This window comes from Mobula hypostoma, chromosome 10 (genome assembly GCF_963921235.1).
Source record: "Mobula hypostoma chromosome 10, sMobHyp1.1, whole genome shotgun sequence".
Taxonomy (NCBI): domain Eukaryota; kingdom Metazoa; phylum Chordata; class Chondrichthyes; order Myliobatiformes; family Myliobatidae; genus Mobula; species Mobula hypostoma.
Window position 1 is genome coordinate 29,301,508 of NC_086106.1, and position 18,753 is coordinate 29,320,260.

Here is an 18,753-nt window from a genome sequence, read left to right on the forward strand (position 1 = left end):
CCTCCATTTTATTTCTATCATCTAAGAGTTTCTTAAATGTCTCTAATGTATATGCTTCTACCACTCTGTGAAAAAACATTTTCCTCTGCTGGTTATTCCCTCTGGAACATAGTAGGTTGAGGCATTGCCTACGGAGGTTTATAAAATGATGAAGGGCTTTGATAATTACAGCTGTTTCTCAGGAGGAGAGTGCCAAACTAAAGGGTATCGGTTTCAGGTGACAGAGAGATTTAAATGGCTCTTTAGGGGCATGTTTTTCCACACAGAGTGGTGGGTGTCTGGCTTATAATGGTAGAGGGAGTGGGAGAGGCAGGGACAGTTACAGTGTCCAAAAAAACTTTTGACCGGTTCCATGGACAGGAAACGTTTACAGCAGGGGTTCCCAATTTGGGGTCAATGGACACCTCGATTAATAGTACTGGTCCACACAGTAACACTTTTGGGAACCTCTGGTTTAGATGGATCTGGGCCAAATGCTGGTAAATTGGACAAGTTCAGGTTGCAGTTCAGTCAGTTTGAACCAGTCAGGTTGAAGGACCTACTTCCATGCCTTACGCCTCTGACACCGTCTGCCATCTCTTGTGTCTTCACACAGCCCACTGGGAAGGGCACTGATGCAGGATACGGAGGGGTTTCACCCTGATATCGGTGTGTTGCACACAACCACCAGCCTCAGCCTGACAGCTCCGGGTAGTCACAGACCAGCTGCCCTCTCAGTGCTCGGGATCAATGCCGCCTGCAGTGGGGTGGAGATCATGAATATCTACACCAATATTCTGTATATATGTTCCTGCAGCTCCTGCTTCATTTTGAAGGACTACAGTATAACATCATCATGGTGATTGCACTTTGCTTTATACCTGAGTTCTACCTGGCTGTCCTTGCTGGATGAGTTGTCTTTGCCATAACAGTCTCCATAATCATGCTTACTGGTCCATAGTTCCCAGGTTCCTCTTTCCAGTCTTTGTAAATAAAGGTACAACTTTAACCATCCACCCGTATTCCAGCACCTCCTCTGTCACTAATAATGCAAATATCTCAGTCGAGGCTTCTAGTTTCTTTACTACCTTCCCACAGTGTTCTTGGATACACCTGACTATGTCCTGGAGATTTATCTACCTCGATACACATTATGATACCCAGCACTTCCTCTGCTTGCATGAACCTTCCCTAGTCCTGAAGCCTTCACGATGTTTTCCATGGTAAAAGCAGTGGAGAAATATTCAGAGAGGAACACACCCATCTCCTGTGGCTCCACACCAAGATGTCCTCTTCCGTTTTGCGGGAGCCCTATTCTCAAAGGGTGTCAGTCCCAAATGTCAACTATTTATTCCTCTCCATGGATGCTGCCTGGCCAGCTGAGTTCCTCCATCATTTTAAGTGTCTCTCTAAATACTCTTTAACCCTTCATTGGACTTTTCGCAATGTTCTGTGCTAGACCTATCTCAGTACCCACTTTCTGTCCTCCTGATTTTGTCTGCCCAGTCCTGCATTCCCGATAGTCCTCTCGCGTTTCACTTCATCCCAGCCGCCTGTACTTGACCCATGTCTCTTTCTCCTGATTACAGCCTCAAATGCTGGAGCATCTCAGCAGGTCAGTCAGCATCTATGGAGGGGAATACACTGTCGAGGCTCCAGTCCAAGACCCTTCATCAGAACCGGAAAGGAAGAGGGCAGAAAATGGTATAAAATGGTGGGGGAAAGGGAAGGGACACAAGCTGGCAAGTGAAGGGTGAAGCCAGGTGAGCGAGAAGGTAGATGAAGTGAGAAGATGGGAGGTGATAGGTGGAAAAGGTAGAAGACTGAACAAAAAGGAATCTCATAGGAAAGGAGAGTGGACCATGGGAGACAGGGAAGGAGAGGCACCAGAGGGAGGTGATGGGTGGGTGAGGAGAAGGGTTAGGGTGGAGGATCCAGCATGGGGAATAGAGAAGGGGAGAAGTAGGAGAGGGGAGAAATTACCAGTAGTTAGAGAAATCAATATTCACACTGTCAGGTAGCAGGCTACTCAGATGGAATTTGAGGTGTTGCTCCTCCAAACCGAGAGTGGCCTCATCATGCAGACAGGAAGACATGAATCTCATTCATAGTTCCTTTCTCCTGTCTTCCTTGCCCTTTCACTTTAACAGGTACGTGCAGACCAAGAACACTTGATTAAAGGCTTCAAATTTAGAAAGGTCTCCCACTTGCCAGGCGTCCCTTTTCCTGCAAACAATCTACCCTCAGCAAGTTCTTGTCTATCTGTTGAGCTCGGGGCGGCACACTAGAGAGGTGGCTAGCATCTCACTGTTGCAGCGCCAGCAATCCGAGTTCAGTTCTGCATTGTCTATAAGGGATTTGTACTCTCCACATAACGGTACGGGTTTCCTCCGCGTGCCCCACTGTTTTTCACACATTCCAAAGACAGACGGGTTGATAAGTTATTCAGTCACATGGGTGTAATTGGGTGGAGCAGTGATGTTGGGCCAGTTACCATGTTGTATTTCTAAACAAAATAAGCATTAAAATTTCTAACATTCCCTCTTGTCGTTTCCGATACCCAGCATCGGGAATACTGTTGTGTTGTTATTTGCATAGTTCAGATGTACAGTTCATTCATTATTAATTCCATAATTGTTAGGGTGAGTTCCCTCACTGGGGAACACCTGGGCATGAATTTGTTTATGGTGGGGAGGGTGACACGGGCAGCCACCACACAGTACTCGACAGTTTGTAGGTCAGGCTGCAGTGGCTGGGATGCAAGATGACTGGGGACCTCATAATTGTACCACGTGGAAATGTTCCACCAATCTGCTCGGGAAAGGCCTGGCTTATTGGCCCAAAACTCACACCGGTATCACAGATTCTACCTATTAATAAAAACCACCAAAACGCCAATGATATCTTATAACCAGATAACCATATAACAATTACAGCACGGAAACAGGCCATCTCGGCCCTTCTAGTCCGTGCCAAACTCATACTCTCACCTAGTCCCACCAACCTGCACTCAGCCCATAACCCTCCATTCCTTTCCTGTCCATGTATCTATCCAATTTAACTTTAAATGACAACATCGAACCTGCCTCAACCACTTCTGCTGGAAGCTCGTTCCACACAGCTACCACTCTCTGAGTAAAGAAGTTCCCCCTCATGTTACCACTAAACTTTTGCCCTTTAACTCTCAACTCATGTCCTCTTGCTTAATCTCCCCTACTCTCAATGGAAAAAGCCTATCCACGTCAACTCTATCTATCCCCTCATAATTTTAAATACTTCTATCAAGTCCCCCCCCCCCCAACCTTCTACACTCCAAAGAATAAAGACCCAACTTGTTCAACCTTTGTCTGTAACTTAGGAGATGAAACCCAGGTAACATTCTAGTAAATCTTCTCTGTACTCTCTCAATTTTGTTGATATCTTTCCTATAATTCGGTGACCAGAACTGTACACAATACTCCAAATTTGGCCTCACCACTGCCTTGTACAATTTCAACATTACATCCCAACTCCTATACTCAATGCTCTGATTTATAAAGGCCAGCATACCAAAAGCTTTCTTCACCACCCTACCCACATGAGATTCCACCTTCAGGGAACTATGCACCATTATTCCTAGATCCCTCTGTTCTACTGCATTTTTCAATGCTCTACCATTTACCATGGAAGTCCTATTTTTATTAGTCCTACCAAAATGTAGCACCTCACATTTATCAGCATTAAACTCCATCTGCCATCTTTCAGCCCACTCTTCTAACTGGCCTAAATCTCTCTGCAAGCTTTGAAAACCTACTTCATTATCCACAACTCCACCTATCTTAGTATCATCTGCATACTTACTAATCCAATTTACCACCCCATCATCCAGATCATTAATATATATGACAAACAACATTGGACCCAGTACAGATCCCTGTGGCACACCACTAGTCACCGGCCTCCAATCTGACAAACATTTATCCACCACTACTCTCTGGCGTCTCCCATCCAGCCACTGCTGAATCCATTTTACTACTTCAACATTAATACTTTCCTAACTAACCTTCCATGTGAAACCTTGTCAAAGGCCTTACTAAAGTCCATATAGACAACATCCACCGCTTTACCCTCGTCAACTTCCCTAGTAACCTCTTCAAAAAATTCAATAAGATTTGTCAAACATGACTTTCCACGCACAAATCTATGTTGACTGTTCCTAATCTATCCAGGTAATTATATATACCATCTCCAAGAACACTTTCCATCAATTTACCCACCACTGACGTTAAACTCAAAGGCTGATAATTGCTAGGTTTACTCTTAGAACCCTTTTTAAACAATGGAACAACATGAGCAATACGCCAATCCTCCGGCACCATCCCTGTTTCTAATGACATTTGAAATATTTCGGTCAGAGCCCCTGATATTTCGACACTAACTTCCCTCAAGGACCTAGGGAATATCCTGTCAGGACCCGGAGACTTACCCACTTTTGTATTCCTTAAAACCGCCAGTACTTCCTCTTCTTTAATCATCATAGTTTCCATGACCACCTTACTGCTTCCCTTATGTTTAATATCTAAATTCCGAAGTTTAACATAGGTATTAATTAGACAAAACTTTATGTGCTCAAGATCAAGACAATTTATTGGGCACAGGTAAGGGACATTACAAATCATCCCAGTTAGAGGAGCTGTAAAGATCAAACTGGGATAGTAAACCCAGTCCTATCCTGGATATAATTCTCGGGAACAATTACACTGGAATCCAGCTCCTACAGTCACTTGTGGACTCAATGGGTGAGTGAGTCTCTCCTCGCCACTTGGAGTCAGTGAACACCCTCTCTCCAGTATGAATTTTCTGGTGTGACGTAATCTTCTGTGACTGAGTGAAATCCTTCCCATTGTGAAGGGAAAGGTCTCGCTAGTGTGTAATTAGCTTGTCAGTAGTGAATCCTTACCCACACACGGGGCAGTCAAACATATTTCAGCAGCGTGAACTAGGCGATGTACCATTAACATGTCAAGCTGAATGCATCCCTTCCCACACTGAGCAGGCAGACAGTCTGTCCATGGAGTGAACATACTGGTGTCTAGACAGGGTAGACGAATTGGAATACGGTTTCCCACACACAGGATAGGTAAAGGATCTTTCCCCAGCAACACATGTAAAAATTGCTGGTGAACACAGCAGGCCAGGCAGCATCTATAGGAAGAGGTACAGTCCACGTTTTGGGCTGAGACCCTTCGTCAGGACCAACTGAAAGAAGAGATAGTAAGAGATTTGAAAGTGAGAGGGGGAGGGGGAGAATCAAAATGATAGAAGAAGACAGGAGGGGGAGGGATCTGGAAAGTTCATTGGCAAAAGGAATACAAGAGAATCATGGGACAGGAGGCCTAGGGAGAAAGAAAGGGGGAGGGGGGAAAGCCCAGAGGATGGGCAAGGAGTATAGTGCGAGGGACAGAGGGAGAAAAAGGAGAGAAAAAAATATATAATAATAAAAGTAAAATAAATAATAGATGGGGTACAAGGTGGGGCATTAACGGAAGTTAGAGAAGTCAATGTCCATGCCATCAGGTTGGAGGCTACCCAGACGGAATATAAGGTGTTGTTCCTCCAACCTGAGTGTGGCTTCATCTTGACAGTAGAGGAGGCCGTGGATAGACATATCAGAATGGGAATGGCACGTGGAATTAAAATGTGTGGCCACTGGGAGATCCTGCTTTCTCTGGCGGACAGAGCGTAGGTGTTCAGCAAAGCGGTCTCCCAAGCCTGCGTCGGGTCTCGCCAATATATAAAAGGCCACACCGGGAGCACTGGACGCAGTATATCACCCCAGCCGACTCACAGGTGAAGTGTCACCTCACCTGGAAGGACTGTCTGGGGCCCTGAATGGTGGTGAGGGAGGAAGTGTAAGGGCATGTGTAGCACTTGTTCTGCTTACAAGGATAAGTGCCAGGAGGGAGATAGGTGGGAAGGGGTGGGGGGGACGAATGGAGGGGGGAGGGAAAGATGTGCTTGGTAGTGGGATCCTGTTGGAGATGGCGGAAGTTATGGAGAATTATTTGCTGGACCTGGAGGCTGGTGGGGTGGTAGGTGAAGACAAGGGGAACTCTATCCCTAGTGGGGTGGTGGGAGGATGGGGTGAGAGCAGATGTGCGTGAAATGGCAGAGATGCATTTGAGAGCAGAGTTGATGGTGGAGGAAGGGAAGCCCCTTTCTTTAAAAAAGGAGGACATCTCCTTCGCAAACACGAGGAAATCTACAGATGCTGGAATTTCAAGCAACACACATAAAAGTTGCTGGTGAACGCAGCAGGCCAGGCAGCATCTCTAGGAAGAGGTACAGTCAACGTTTTCGGCTGAGACCCTTCTCGGCCCGAAACATCGACTGTACCTCTTCCTAGAGATGCTGCCTGGCCTGCTGCGTTCACCAGCAACTTTTATGGACATCTCTTCGTCCTGGAATGAAAAGCCTCATCCTGAGAGCAGATGCGGCGGAGACGGAGGAATTGCGAGAAGGGGATGGCGTTTTTGCAAGAGACAGGGTGAGAAGAGGAATAGTCCAGATAGCTGTGAGAGTCAGTAGGCTTATAGTAGGCATCAGTAGATAAGCTGTCTCCAGAGATAGAGACAGAAAGATCTAGAAAGGGGAGGGAGGTGTCGGAAACGGACCAGGTAAACTTGAGGGCAGGGTGAAAGTTGGAGGCAAAGTTAATAAAGTCAACGAGCTCAGCGTGCGTGCAGGAAGCAGCGCCAATGCAATCGTCGATGTGGCGAAGGAAAAGTGGGGGACAAATACCAGTATAGGCTTGCAACATGGATTGTTCCACAAAGCCAATAAAATGGCAGGTATAGCTGGGACCCATATGGATGCCCATGGCTACACCTTTCCCCAGTTGGACTGCAGTGATGACTTTCCAGATGGGATGGGTAAAAGGATTTCCCACACTTCCATCGTTGTGCTGGCTCTGGGGTTTTGGCAGTGCAGACGCTCGTCGAAACCCGAGGACAGTTTCTTCCGCTGCGACTGACGCTGCTTTCATCCACGTCCAAAGGATGGCGGTGCACAGATTCCGGTGGGGTGAGCAACCCTGGCTGATCTTGGCATGTTTGGATCAATCCTCCCCGTTGCCAACACCCTGCAAAATAGGTTTAGAGCGGGAGCAGGGAGAGGGAGAAAAACGAAACACAAAGATTAACCCATGAACACTACCTGTCATTACTGCCCCTTTTTTGTCCGCTGCTTATCTTTAGTGTGGGCACGAGGCCAAGTGGTTAGGGCATTGGACTAGCTACCTGAAGGTCGTGAGTTCGAGCCCCAGCCGAGGGAACGTGTTGTGTCCTTGAGCAAGGCACTTAATCACATATTGCTCTGCGATGATACTGGTGCCAAGCTGTATGGGTCCTAATGCCCTTCCCTTGGACAACATTGGTGTCATGGAGAGGGGAGACTTGCAGCATGGGCATCTGCTGGTCTTCCATACAACCTTGCCCAGGCCTGCGCCCTGGAGAGTGAAGACTTTCCAGGCACAGATCCATGGTCTCACAAGACTAACGGATGCCTTTATATTATATCTGTAGTAACATAGTAACGTGCACTGAACTGCTGATGCAAAACAACGAATTCCACTAGATACACTCAGTGGCCGTTTTATTAAGCACTCCTGTATACCTGTTCGTTAATGCAAATATCTAATCAGCCAATCAGGTGGCAGCAACTCAATGGATAAAAGCATGCAGACATGGTCAAGAGGTTCAGTTGTTGTTCAGACCAAACATCAGAATGGGGAAGAAATGTGATCTAAGTGACTTTGATCATGGAATGATAGTTGGTGCCAGACGGGGTGGTTGGAGTGAGTCAGAAACTACTGATCTGCTATCTTCAGGGACAACAGTCTCTAGAGTGTCCAGAGAATGGTGCGAACAAAAAAAAAATCCAGTGAGCAGCAGTTCTGTGGGCAAAAACATGTTGTTAACTAGAAAGCTTCTGAGGAGAGTGGCCAGGCTGGTTGAAGGTGACAGTAAATAAAGTCAACATGTGTGGCATCAGTGGGTTGGAGAAGAGCACAACACGTCAAACCTTGACATGGATGGGTTACAGTAGCTGAAGACGACAAACTTGCACTTAACCTTGCGTATAAAATTATGAAAGGCATTTATAAGGTAGTTAAGAGTGTTTTCCCCAGGGTGAAATCCTCAAATACTAGGAGTCAAGACACAAGAGACTGTGGATGCTGGAAATCTGAAGCAACACACAAGGGAGCTGGAGGAACTCAGCAGGTCAGGCAGCATCTGTGCAGAGAAATGGAGACATCAATGTTTTGGGTGGATATTCTCTTCTCCACTGTCCCACTGGGCAGAAGATACAAAAGACTGAAAACACATACCACAGGCTCAGGGACAGCTTCTATCTCATTGTAATGACTATTAAATGAGTCCCTAGTAGGATAAGATAGACTCTTGACCTCACAATGTACCTCGTTTTGACCCTGCATGTTATTGTTAAGATCCTGAACTGCACTTTCTCTGTAGCTGTTACACTTTATTCCGCTTTGTTATTCGAACTTGTTCTCCCTCGATGCACCGTGTAACAATTTGATCTGCATGAACAGTATTGCGAGTAAGCATTTCACCACACCTCGATACGTGTGACAAAAATAGATTAGTACCTATAGCAATCAGGACAAGAGCCCTTAGGTTTAAGTTGGTATGGGTTTAGTATTACTGCCAGCAAGTACCCAGGTAGAGTGAGAAGCTTTTGTTTTGTTTGCCCTCCACACAGACCAGGCCACACAGCATTCAGGGTCAACGGTCAACTTGATCCGCTGTCACAGAGCAGCTGTGGGACAGAGTCGGCAGACAGTCTGAGGCGTAAGGCACAGAAAAAGGCCCTTCAGCCCAACTGGTTCAGACTGACTGAGTGGCGGCCTGAACCCGTCCAGTTTACCAGCATCTGGCCCAGATCCTGCCCAACACTTCCTGTCCATGAAACTGTCTGAACGCCTTCCAGACACTGTAATTGTCCCTGCCTCTTCCACTTCCTCAATCGTTGTGAGCCAGACACCCACCACACTCTGTGAAAAACCTGCCCCTAAAGAGCCATTTCAATCGTTCTCTCTCTCTCACCTGAAACCGATGCCTTCTAGTTTTACACTCCCCTACCCTGAGAAACGGCTGTGATTATCCACCTATTGAAGCCCTCGATTACTTTATAAACCTCTTTATAATCAAGTGTTTTTCTTTCTTACCCTGCCGGAGGTGGTAGAAGCAAGATACATTAGGGGCATTTAAGAAACTCTCAAACAGGCATATGGATGATAGGAAAGTGGAGGGCTATGTAGTGGGGGGGGGGAGGATTAGATTGATCTTAGAGTAGGTTAAAAAATCGACACAACATTGTACACCAAAGAGCCTACACTGTGCTGTTGTGTTCTACACCCCACCTAGTCTCTCTTTATAATTCAAGCATCATCCTTGTGGTTTAACTTCCCAAAAAGGAATACTTGGCACGTGATTTTGCTTCACCTGCCAGTCCTTGGCTCTGGTGAACCAGATTCTGGAACCCTGGAACCACAAAACAGGACACTGGAAGAGCTCAGCGGGTCGAACAGCGTCTGTGGAGGAAAAAGCTGCAAGTCAACGTTTTGGGTCACGACCCTGTGTCAGGAGACAGATTGTCTTCTCACACCTTCTGCCCCCATGCATGCTGCTGGACCCTCAGCTCCCTGCTTTGTGTGACCATCCTACCACAGGTAAAGGCCATTCAGCCCCTCTCACCTGCCCCATCAGTCAGCAAGACAGTGATTGGACAACATTTTCCTGCCGTCTGACACCCCATGCTCCCTTTAATATCAGGGTAACCTCCCATTTTCCCACATTTGACTCCATCTGCCGTGTTCTTGTCCGTCCCTTCAGCTTGTCCACATCCCCTCAAAGTCTCTTCACACCCCCCTCAAGCCCAGTTCATTCACACAGAACAGATCTATTTATAATCGATGCAGAATACAAATGTACCTGCAGTCCCAGGGGAAACAACCCAAATGTGTCCAGTAACCAGGGTCCAAACCTGGATGTGATCAACAGCAGCAATAACTGCAGAATCAGTTCCCACAGTCACTTGTAAACTCACCGATGTGTCAGAAGCTGCCGTGTTTTAACGCCCCACACACAAACTGCACACTTAAACTTTCCCTTTTGTGTGAGTTTGTCGGTGTTTCGACAGGTGAGACGACCGAGCGAAGTTCTTCCCACATTCAGGGCAGGTGAACGGCCTCTCCCCGGTGTGAATTAGTTGGTGCCTCAGAAGGTCAGACGACCGGGTGAACCCCTTCCCGCACTCGGAGCAGGTGAAGGGCCACTCTCCAGTGTGAATTCCTTGGTGCATCTGAAGGTCGTAAGACCTAGTGAATCCCTTCCCACACTCGGTGCAGGTGAAGGGTCTCTCACCGGTGTGAACTCGCTGGTGTGTCAGAAGCTCGGATGATCGAACGTACCCCTTCCCGCACTCGGAGCAGGTGAAGGGCCACTCCCCGGTGTGAATTCCTTGGTGCATCTGAAGGTCGTAAGACCTAGTGAACCCCTTCCCGCACTCAGAGCAGATGAACGGCCTCTCCCCGGTGTGAATTCGCTGATGCATCAGAAGCTTGGATGACTGAGTGAAGCCCTTCCCGCACTCAGAGCAGGTGAACGGCCTCTCCCCAGTGTGAACTCGCTGGTGAGCCAGCAGGTTAGATGATCGGGTGAACCCCTTCCCACACTCAAAGCAGGTGAACAGTCTCTCCTGAGTGTGAATTTGCTGGTGTATCAGTAGGCTGGATGACTGAGCGAATTCCTTCCCGCACTCCGAGCAGGTGAACAGTCTCTCCCTGGTGTGAACCCGCTGGTGTATCACGAGCTGTGACGACTGAGTGAATCCCTTGCCACAATGGCGGCAGGTGAACGGCTGCTCCCCGGTGTGAATTCGTTGGTGCGTCCGAAGGTCGTACGACTGAGTGAATCCCTTCCCGCACTCGGAGCAGACGAATGGCTGCTCTCCGGTGTGAATGCGCTGGTGCCTCCGAAGGTCGGAGGATTGAGTGAACCCCTTCCCGCACTCGGAGCAGGTGAACGGCCGCTCCCCAGTGTGAGCCCGCTGGTGTATCAGCAGGTGGGACGACTGAGTGAAGCCCTTCCCACACTGTCGGCAGCTGAACGGCCTCTCCCCGGTATGGATTCGTTGGTGTGTCTGAAGGTTAGATGACTGAGCGAATCCCTTCCCGCACTGGGAGCAGATGAACGGCCGCTCCCCGGTGTGGACTCGCTGGTGTCTCTGCAGGCTGAAGGAGTGCTTGAACCCCTTCCCGCAGTGAGAGCAGATGAATGACCACTGCCCGGTGTGGAGTCGCTCGTGTCTCTGCAGACTGAAGGAGTGCTTGAACCCCTTCCCGCAGCAAGAGCAGGTGAACGGCCTCTCCCCGTTGTGAACCCGCTGGTGAGCCAACAGGTTGGATGAGCGGGTGAATCCCTTCCCGCACTCCGAGCAGGTGAATGGTCTCTCCCGGGTGTGAATTTGCTGGTGTATCAGTAGGCTGGACGACTGAGTGAACCCCTTCCCGCACTCGGAGCAGATGAACGCCTGCTCCCCGGTGTGGACTCGCTGGTGTGACTGCAGTCTGAAGGAATTCTTGAAACCCTTCCCGCAGTCAGGGCAGGTAAACGGCATCTCCCCCGCAGGAATTCTCTGGCAGCTCATCGGGTTGCTGATTCACTTGAAGTCCTTATCGCGGTCGGATGTATCAGGAGGTTGGATGACTGAATGAAGCCTCCCACCCCCACCCATGGAGAGCAGAACGGCTTCTCCTCAGTGTAAAAACCAATGGTGTCACCAGGTCGACGACTGAGCGAATCAAGAGATGGTGAACGTCCTCTCCCCAGTGCCAATTTGCCAGCGTCTCATCAGGTCAGATGACTGAGCAAGTCCCTATCACGCGCCTGAAGCAGGTGATAACATTCCTCCACAACCTCAGTGATCAGTAAGAAGATGACAGAATTTTCTGCTTTCCTCAAAGGAAACAGGTGGAACATTTGAATATTCTCAGGGAAATGAATCAAGTTTAACTCAGTCAAAAGAATGAATGTTTCACTGGTGCAGAAACAAGGACGTGGTGAACACGTTCTCGGTCACAGATCAGGTCAGCTCACCTCCCCCAGCGTGTCACACACGGTCTCTCGTTGCAGTGGGTGTTCCTTTCCCAATCTGCACTGGAGTGATCACTGCCCGCTCCTTCACAGGCTGGAAGAAGTTACACGGTTTCTCTGTAACTGGTTCCTGACCTCACGTCAGCAGATTCTCTCATCGCCGCTGAGGACATCGTCTCCCCAGCTATGTCACGATCGGTGGCCTGAAACAGCCCTCACTGCCTGGGGTCTGAAGTGAAACAAACCAGCATCTCTCCTTCCACGTTCACAGGCCGATGATATTCAGGTGCTGGGGAGCTGAGTGGGGTGTAGATCTGATGTGATATTCTGTCCGAGATACCCAGTCGCAACTCCTCCACCTTTGATGTCCTGTAAAAAGTTACAAAAATCATCAATAAGTACAGGGTAGTGACTCAGAACAAATCACTTTAATCTCCTGGGTCAGCTGTGACTCAGTTGGTAGCTCTCTGACTACGACACTGTAATTGTAGCATTAAAGAGAAGTTTGGGCAGGTACATTGATGAAAGGGGTCGGGAGGGCTATGGTTCGGATATGGATAGATGGGTCCAGGCAGAAAATCCGGCTGACATGGACTAGATGGGCTGAAGGGCCTGTTACCATGCTGCAGTGCTCTATGATTATCCTGCCTCTAGGTCAGGATCAGGGGCTCGTGTCCAGCTCCAGAGACTTGAGCACAAGACTAGGCAGAGAGGTCAATTAGTTCACACTCCGATCACAGATCACCACATAAAGATTAGAAATCCCTGGACACACAACTTTTGAGGTTCTCTGCCTTAGATCGCAATGTTGGTAGTGTCATGAATATATTCACAGGTGATATCAAGGAACCTTTGAGCCTTGTAGGGTCACAGGATGTGGATTTCTGCACAGCTAAGTCCTGCATGAAGGACTCTTGGCAATTTCTGCAAATGTACAGTGGCAAGCATTCTAACTGGCTGTCTGGTATGGAGGGGCCACTGATCAGATTTGGTGAAAGCTGAAGGGTGTTGTGAACTCAAGACATCTCCATCATGGCAAACAGCCTCCCCACCTTTCTGGGACACCTTCAAAGAGTGATGCCTCAAAAAAGTTGCCATCTGTCATTAAGGGCCCCCACCACCCAGGACATGCCCTCTTCTCACTGCCACCATCAGGAAGGAGGCACAGGAGACTGAGGACAGACACCCACATTTTTAGGAACAGCTTCTTCCCCTCCGCCATAGGTGTCCTGAATGGACAATGAACCCATGAGCACTACCTCACTATTTTTGCTCACTTTTTGCACTTTCTTAAAACTTTATAATATATACTTATTGCAATTTATAGTGTTTTATTTATTGCACTGTACTTCAGCTGCAAAATAACAAATTTCACGACATATGTCGGTGACGATAAACCTGGTTCTGAAATCTTTACAAATCACGGACTGGGCATCAGCTGGTCCATCGGGAAGGACATCGAGGGATCAGTGAGATTGTAATACAACTGTAATGTCACGGGGATCATGATTATCTGGAGCGACTGGAGTAGTCAGTGAGATTCTCCATCGAGCAGGGACTGAATAGAGATGTACAAATCGATGGGCTGATTTTGGAGGAGATTGGGAGAACAACGCAAGAAGTGGCAGTGTGATATTCACCCCTTTACCTCTGATCTCTCCCATCGGTGCACCTCCAGAACAGTCCATAGAGTTTAAAGAAATGGCACGAGAAACAAAAAATGTACAGTGAGCAGCAATTCTGTGGATGAAAGTGCCTTGTTAATGAGCGAGGCCCGAGGAGAACAGACTGGTTCAAGCTGACAGGAAGGCGACAGTACTCAAATAACACACAACATATCAAACCTCAAAGGGATGTAGCCCAGCAGCAGAAGAGCATGAACAGTGGCTACTTAATGAGATACAGGAGGTACCTAATAAAATGGGCAACTGCAGCATTATATATTTAAATGATTTTACCACACCCTCTGTCATCTTAATTGCACATTCACTTTCAGCGACTCATGTACAAAGCTCCCAGGTCTCTCTGAACACCCACACTTCTGAATCGGTAGTCGTTTAAAAAGTAATCTACTGTTCTATTTATTTCACTGAATTGCATGAGCTCACAGACTTTGCCAAGTGATATTTCGCTTGCCCTATTCACACCCGCCAGAGGTAGCACCTCAGATGAAGGAGATTGTCATGTCCATTCTGGGGAACCTCACTCACTTTCATTCCACATCAGAGACTCAGCTCTCACCTGTGGCTCCAAATAGACATGAAGGCTAAACCGGGTGAGGGTAGCTGGTGGCCTCCTACCCCAGTGAGATAGGGCCATGCCTGTCCGAGCATGCAAATTCAGCTCTGGCAGACTGGGCGGATGAGATCAACAGTGAGATCCAACGGTCTGGAAAGTGGAACGGCAATGCTTTGTGGACAGCGAAGACATGACAAAGCACAGAAGCAGTCATGGTCATCCACGGTAACCAAGGAACACCCAAGTTGTGCTCACAAGATCACAAGACAAAGGAGCAGAAGTAGGCCATTTGGCCCATCGATTCTGCTCTGCAGCTCCCCCATGAGCTAAACTATTCACCCATCTAGTTCCAATTTCCGGCTTTTTCCCCATATCCCTTGATACCCTGACTAATTAGATACTTGTCAATCTCCTCCTTAAACACCCACAATGATCGGGCCTCCACAGCTGGATGTGGCAACGAATTCCACAAATCCACGACCTTCTGACTCAAAAAATTTCTCCTCATCTCTGTTTTAACTGGGTACCCTCTAATTCTAAGACTATGGCCTCTTGTCCTGGACTCACCCACCAAGGGAAACAACCTTTCCACATCCACTCTGTCCAACCCTTTCAACATTCAAAATGTTTATGAGATCCCCTCTCATTCTTCTATACTCTAATGAATACAATCCAAGAGCCGACAAACACTCCTCATATGTTAGCCCCTGCATTCCAGGAATCATCCTCGTAAATCTTCCCTGAACTCTCTCCAACATCAGTACATCCTTTCTATGATAGGGGGCCCAAAACTGCACACGGTATTCCAAATGAGGTCTCACTAATGCCCCATAGAGCCTCATCAACATCTCCTTACTCTTATACACTATTCCTCTTGAAATGAATGCCAACATAGCATTCGCTTTCCTTACCTCCGATCCAACTTGGTGGTTAACCTTTAGGGTATCCTGCACGAGGACCCCCAAGTCCCTTTGCACTTCCGATTTTTGAATTTTCTCCCCATCTAAATTATAATCTGCCCGATTATTTCTTCTTCCAAAATGTACAACCGTACATTTGTCAATGTTGTATCTCATCTGCCATTTCTTTGCCCACTCTCCTAAACGGACTAAGTCTCTCTGCAACCTTTCCGTTTCTTCAACATTTCCTGCTCCTCCACCTATCTTGGTGTCATCCGCAAACTCAGCCACAAAACCATTTAATCCATAATCCAAATCATCGATATACATCGTAAAAAGAAGCGGCCCCAACACCGACCCCTGCGGAACACCACTAGTAACCGGCAACCAATCAGAATAGGATCCCTTTATTCCCACCCTTTGCTTTCTGCCTATCAGCCAATGCTCCACCCATTTCAATATCTTTCCTATAATTCCATGGGCTCTCATCTTATTAAGCAGCTCATATGCGGCACCTTATCGAAGGCCTTTTGAAAATCCAAATACACAACATCCACAGCCTCTCCATTGTCAATCTTATTCGAGATTACCTCAAAAAATTCCAGTGGGTTGGTGAGACAGGATCTTCCCTTCATGAAACCATGCTGGCTTCGGCCTATCTTGTCATGCAGCTCGAGGTATTTCATAACCTCGTCCTTGAGGATTGACTCCAATATCTTTCCAACTAGCGATGTCAGACTAATAGGTCTGTAATTTTCTTTTTGCTGCCTCCTTCCTTTCTTAAATAGCAGAACTACATTTGCGACCTTCCAGTCCTCCGGAACCATGCCAGAGTCTATTGATTCCTGGAAGATCATTTCCAATGCTTCCACAATCTCCAAAGCCACCTCCTTCAGAACCCTTGGGTGCACCTCATCCGGACCGGGAGACTTATCTATTCTTAGTCCACTTAGCTTCCCAAGCACTTTCTCTCTAGTAATCTTGACTGTACCTAATTCTATTCCCTGATACCTCTGGCAATCAGGTATATTGATCATGTCTTCCACTGTGAAGACTGATGCAAAATACTCATTCAGTTCCTCCACCATCTCTTTGTTATCCATTATAATTTCTCCAGCATCATTTTCAATCGGTCCCGTATCTACCCTTGTTACTCTTTTATCTTCATATACTTAAAAAAACTCTTAGTATCCTTTTTTATGTTAATGGCCAACTTCCTTTCATAATTCATCTTTTCTTTCCTAATGACTTTCTTAGTTTCCTTCTGTTAGTTTTTAAAAGTCTTCCAGTCCTCATTTTTCCCACTAATTTTTGCTTCCTTGTACGCCGTTTTTTTTGCTTTTATTTTTGCCTTAACCTCTATCGTTAGCCACATTTGTGCCATTTTTCCATTCATGATTTTCTTTTTTCTTGGAATATATTTTTCCTGCATTTTCCTTATTTCTTGTCGGAATTTCATCCAATTCTGCTCTGCCGTCCCTCCATTTAGTTTACTTTTCCAATTGACTTGGGCCAGTTCCTCTCTCATACCACTGTAATTTCCCCTGTTCCACTGAAATATCGATACACCTGATACCAGCTACTCCTCTTCAAATTTGAAACTGAACTCAATCATATTATGATCACTACCTCCAAGGGGTTCCTTTACCTCCACCTCCCTAATCGCCTCAGGTTCGTTACACAGCACCCAATCCAAAACAGCCGGTCCCCTGTTGGGCTTCTGGACAAGCTGCTCCAAAAAGCCATCCTGTAGGCATTCTACAAACTCCCTCTCCTGAGATTCATTACCTTCCTGACTTTCCCAATCCACTTTCATATTAAAATCCCCCATAATTATCTTGACATTTTCCTTCTGACACGCTTTTTCTATTTCCCACTAGACCAAGACTTCCAAGGTCAAGACAGTGGGGCTGTCCCAGTGCAGTGACTTTTCCACTTTTAAAAATTCTCCTGCAAAGGTTTAACTGTCAAATAGGATGGTAAACAAATCAATCATTCTCACCCACGATTCCCGTCTCAGCACTTGAAACTTTTTGTATCCTTGTTACAACAAGTACAATACACCATCAGTGCATATGGATACAAGTCATTGATCATAGCTTGTGAACAACAACTGGGGCACCTGCATCAATCCTTATATCTTCCTAACCTGGAAATAACCTGTTTATAACTAATCTTCTGGCCTATTTCTATTATGCAACCCCTAATTCACATCACTATAATATCACCAACCCCGTTTTATTTTAAACAAGGCATGAAAACAGGCTCTTCCAAGCCAATGAGCCCGCACTGCCTAATTATGCCCGTCTGACCAATTAACTACTAAACGGTTCATCTTTGGAAAATAGGAGGAAACTACCATACCCAAAGGCCACAGAGAAAACGTACAAACTCTTTACAGACAGTGGCAGGCATTGATCCCAGTCACCTGCGCTGTAAGATCATTATACTAAGTACTACAGTACCATTCTGCCCTAATTTTGTTTCATAACTTTGTGTGGTACCTTTCAAATCCTTCTCAAACAACAGATACACTATATCCACCCTTTTCTGTTCTTCTAGTTACAACACCAATCATTTTTTTCAATTGTCAATAATCATTTTTCTTAGCATAAATGTGCATTGGAGTCATAGGCAGATACTGCACCGAAAAAGGACCTTTCACCCAGTCGATGCCAACCATGTACACTAAATCTGTATTAATCATGTTTTAGTCTCCTTCAATATTATCTAGATAAAAAATCCAGATCAGAGATTTGTCTTATTTACTACAAATTTAACTCAGTTCCTCTTTATCCGGCCTGAGTTCCAGTTTCAGCAGCTGCATGACTAGATTTGGGCATTGAGAGGTTGACGGGGTGTGGAAGTCTGACCATTGGCTCGCAATTCATCTACCTGTGCACCAGGCGCAGTAGCATCAATGGCCGCTGCCTTACCCACAATTCCCCGCAGGCTAGCAACCGCCCTACCCTATCGATAGGTATATGACAGCCACCATTTCAGGCCGCCAGCGACAGCTCGGGCAGAGAGTCCCAGGACGGGGGCGTGAGCGGGGTTTAGCATCGCCGCGGCAGCCAGCGATGCTTGTGGCGTTCATACCAGCTCTTTCCCTCGGGGACTGTTCCTTGACGGTCATTAAACTGAAAGCCTGGCGCTTGGCTTCAAGCCGCCTTCGAACCACCGTCTGCGTCGAACTCCATTCTGGGTGGCGTCACGTCCGATGTCGGGCGCATGCGTGCTATATTCCTGCACAACTGCTCGCCTGCAAACATGCATTTAGGTAGCGCCTGGTCACTATTTCACTCCGCTTCACAGTCTTTGTAAAGCCCTTTATTGTCACCAAGGTCTTCTCGTACCCCCTTCTAGCTCGCTTAATCCATTTCTCAGTTCCTCACTGGCGACCTTGTAACTCTAGAGCCCTGTCTGATTCCTGCTTGATAAACCTTGAGTAAACTAATTTCTTTCTTTTGATTAGATAT

The 18,753-nt window shown here is 47.0% G+C and overlaps 1 protein-coding gene across 2 annotated transcripts; it reads right to left on the reverse strand.

Moving 5' to 3' along the window:
- Positions 1-6,343: 6,343 nt before the first annotated feature.
- Positions 6,344-18,485, reverse strand: LOC134352759 (zinc finger protein 420-like). 2 transcript variants are annotated; one of them, XM_063060188.1, is made up of 4 exons: positions 18,374-18,485; positions 10,090-12,506; positions 9,486-9,574; positions 6,344-7,099 (listed from the first exon to the last, which is right to left on the reverse strand). In XM_063060188.1, exon 2 carries the CDS (start codon positions 11,689-11,691, stop codon positions 10,141-10,143), a length of 1,551 nt encoding a protein of 516 aa, XP_062916258.1. In that variant the 5' UTR covers positions 11,692-12,506; positions 18,374-18,485; the 3' UTR covers positions 6,344-7,099; positions 9,486-9,574; positions 10,090-10,140. The 2 variants fall into 2 exon arrangements, with proteins under 2 accessions (XP_062916258.1, XP_062916259.1); XM_063060189.1 differs by lacking the exon at positions 9,486-9,574.
- Positions 18,486-18,753: the final 268 nt, after the last annotated feature.

Bases quoted from the DNA above. Each gene is read 5' to 3' on its own strand.
- LOC134352759 (XM_063060189.1), bottom strand. From the start codon at position 11,691: ATGAGCTGCCAGAGAATTCCTGCGGGGGAGATGCCGTTTACCTGCCCT.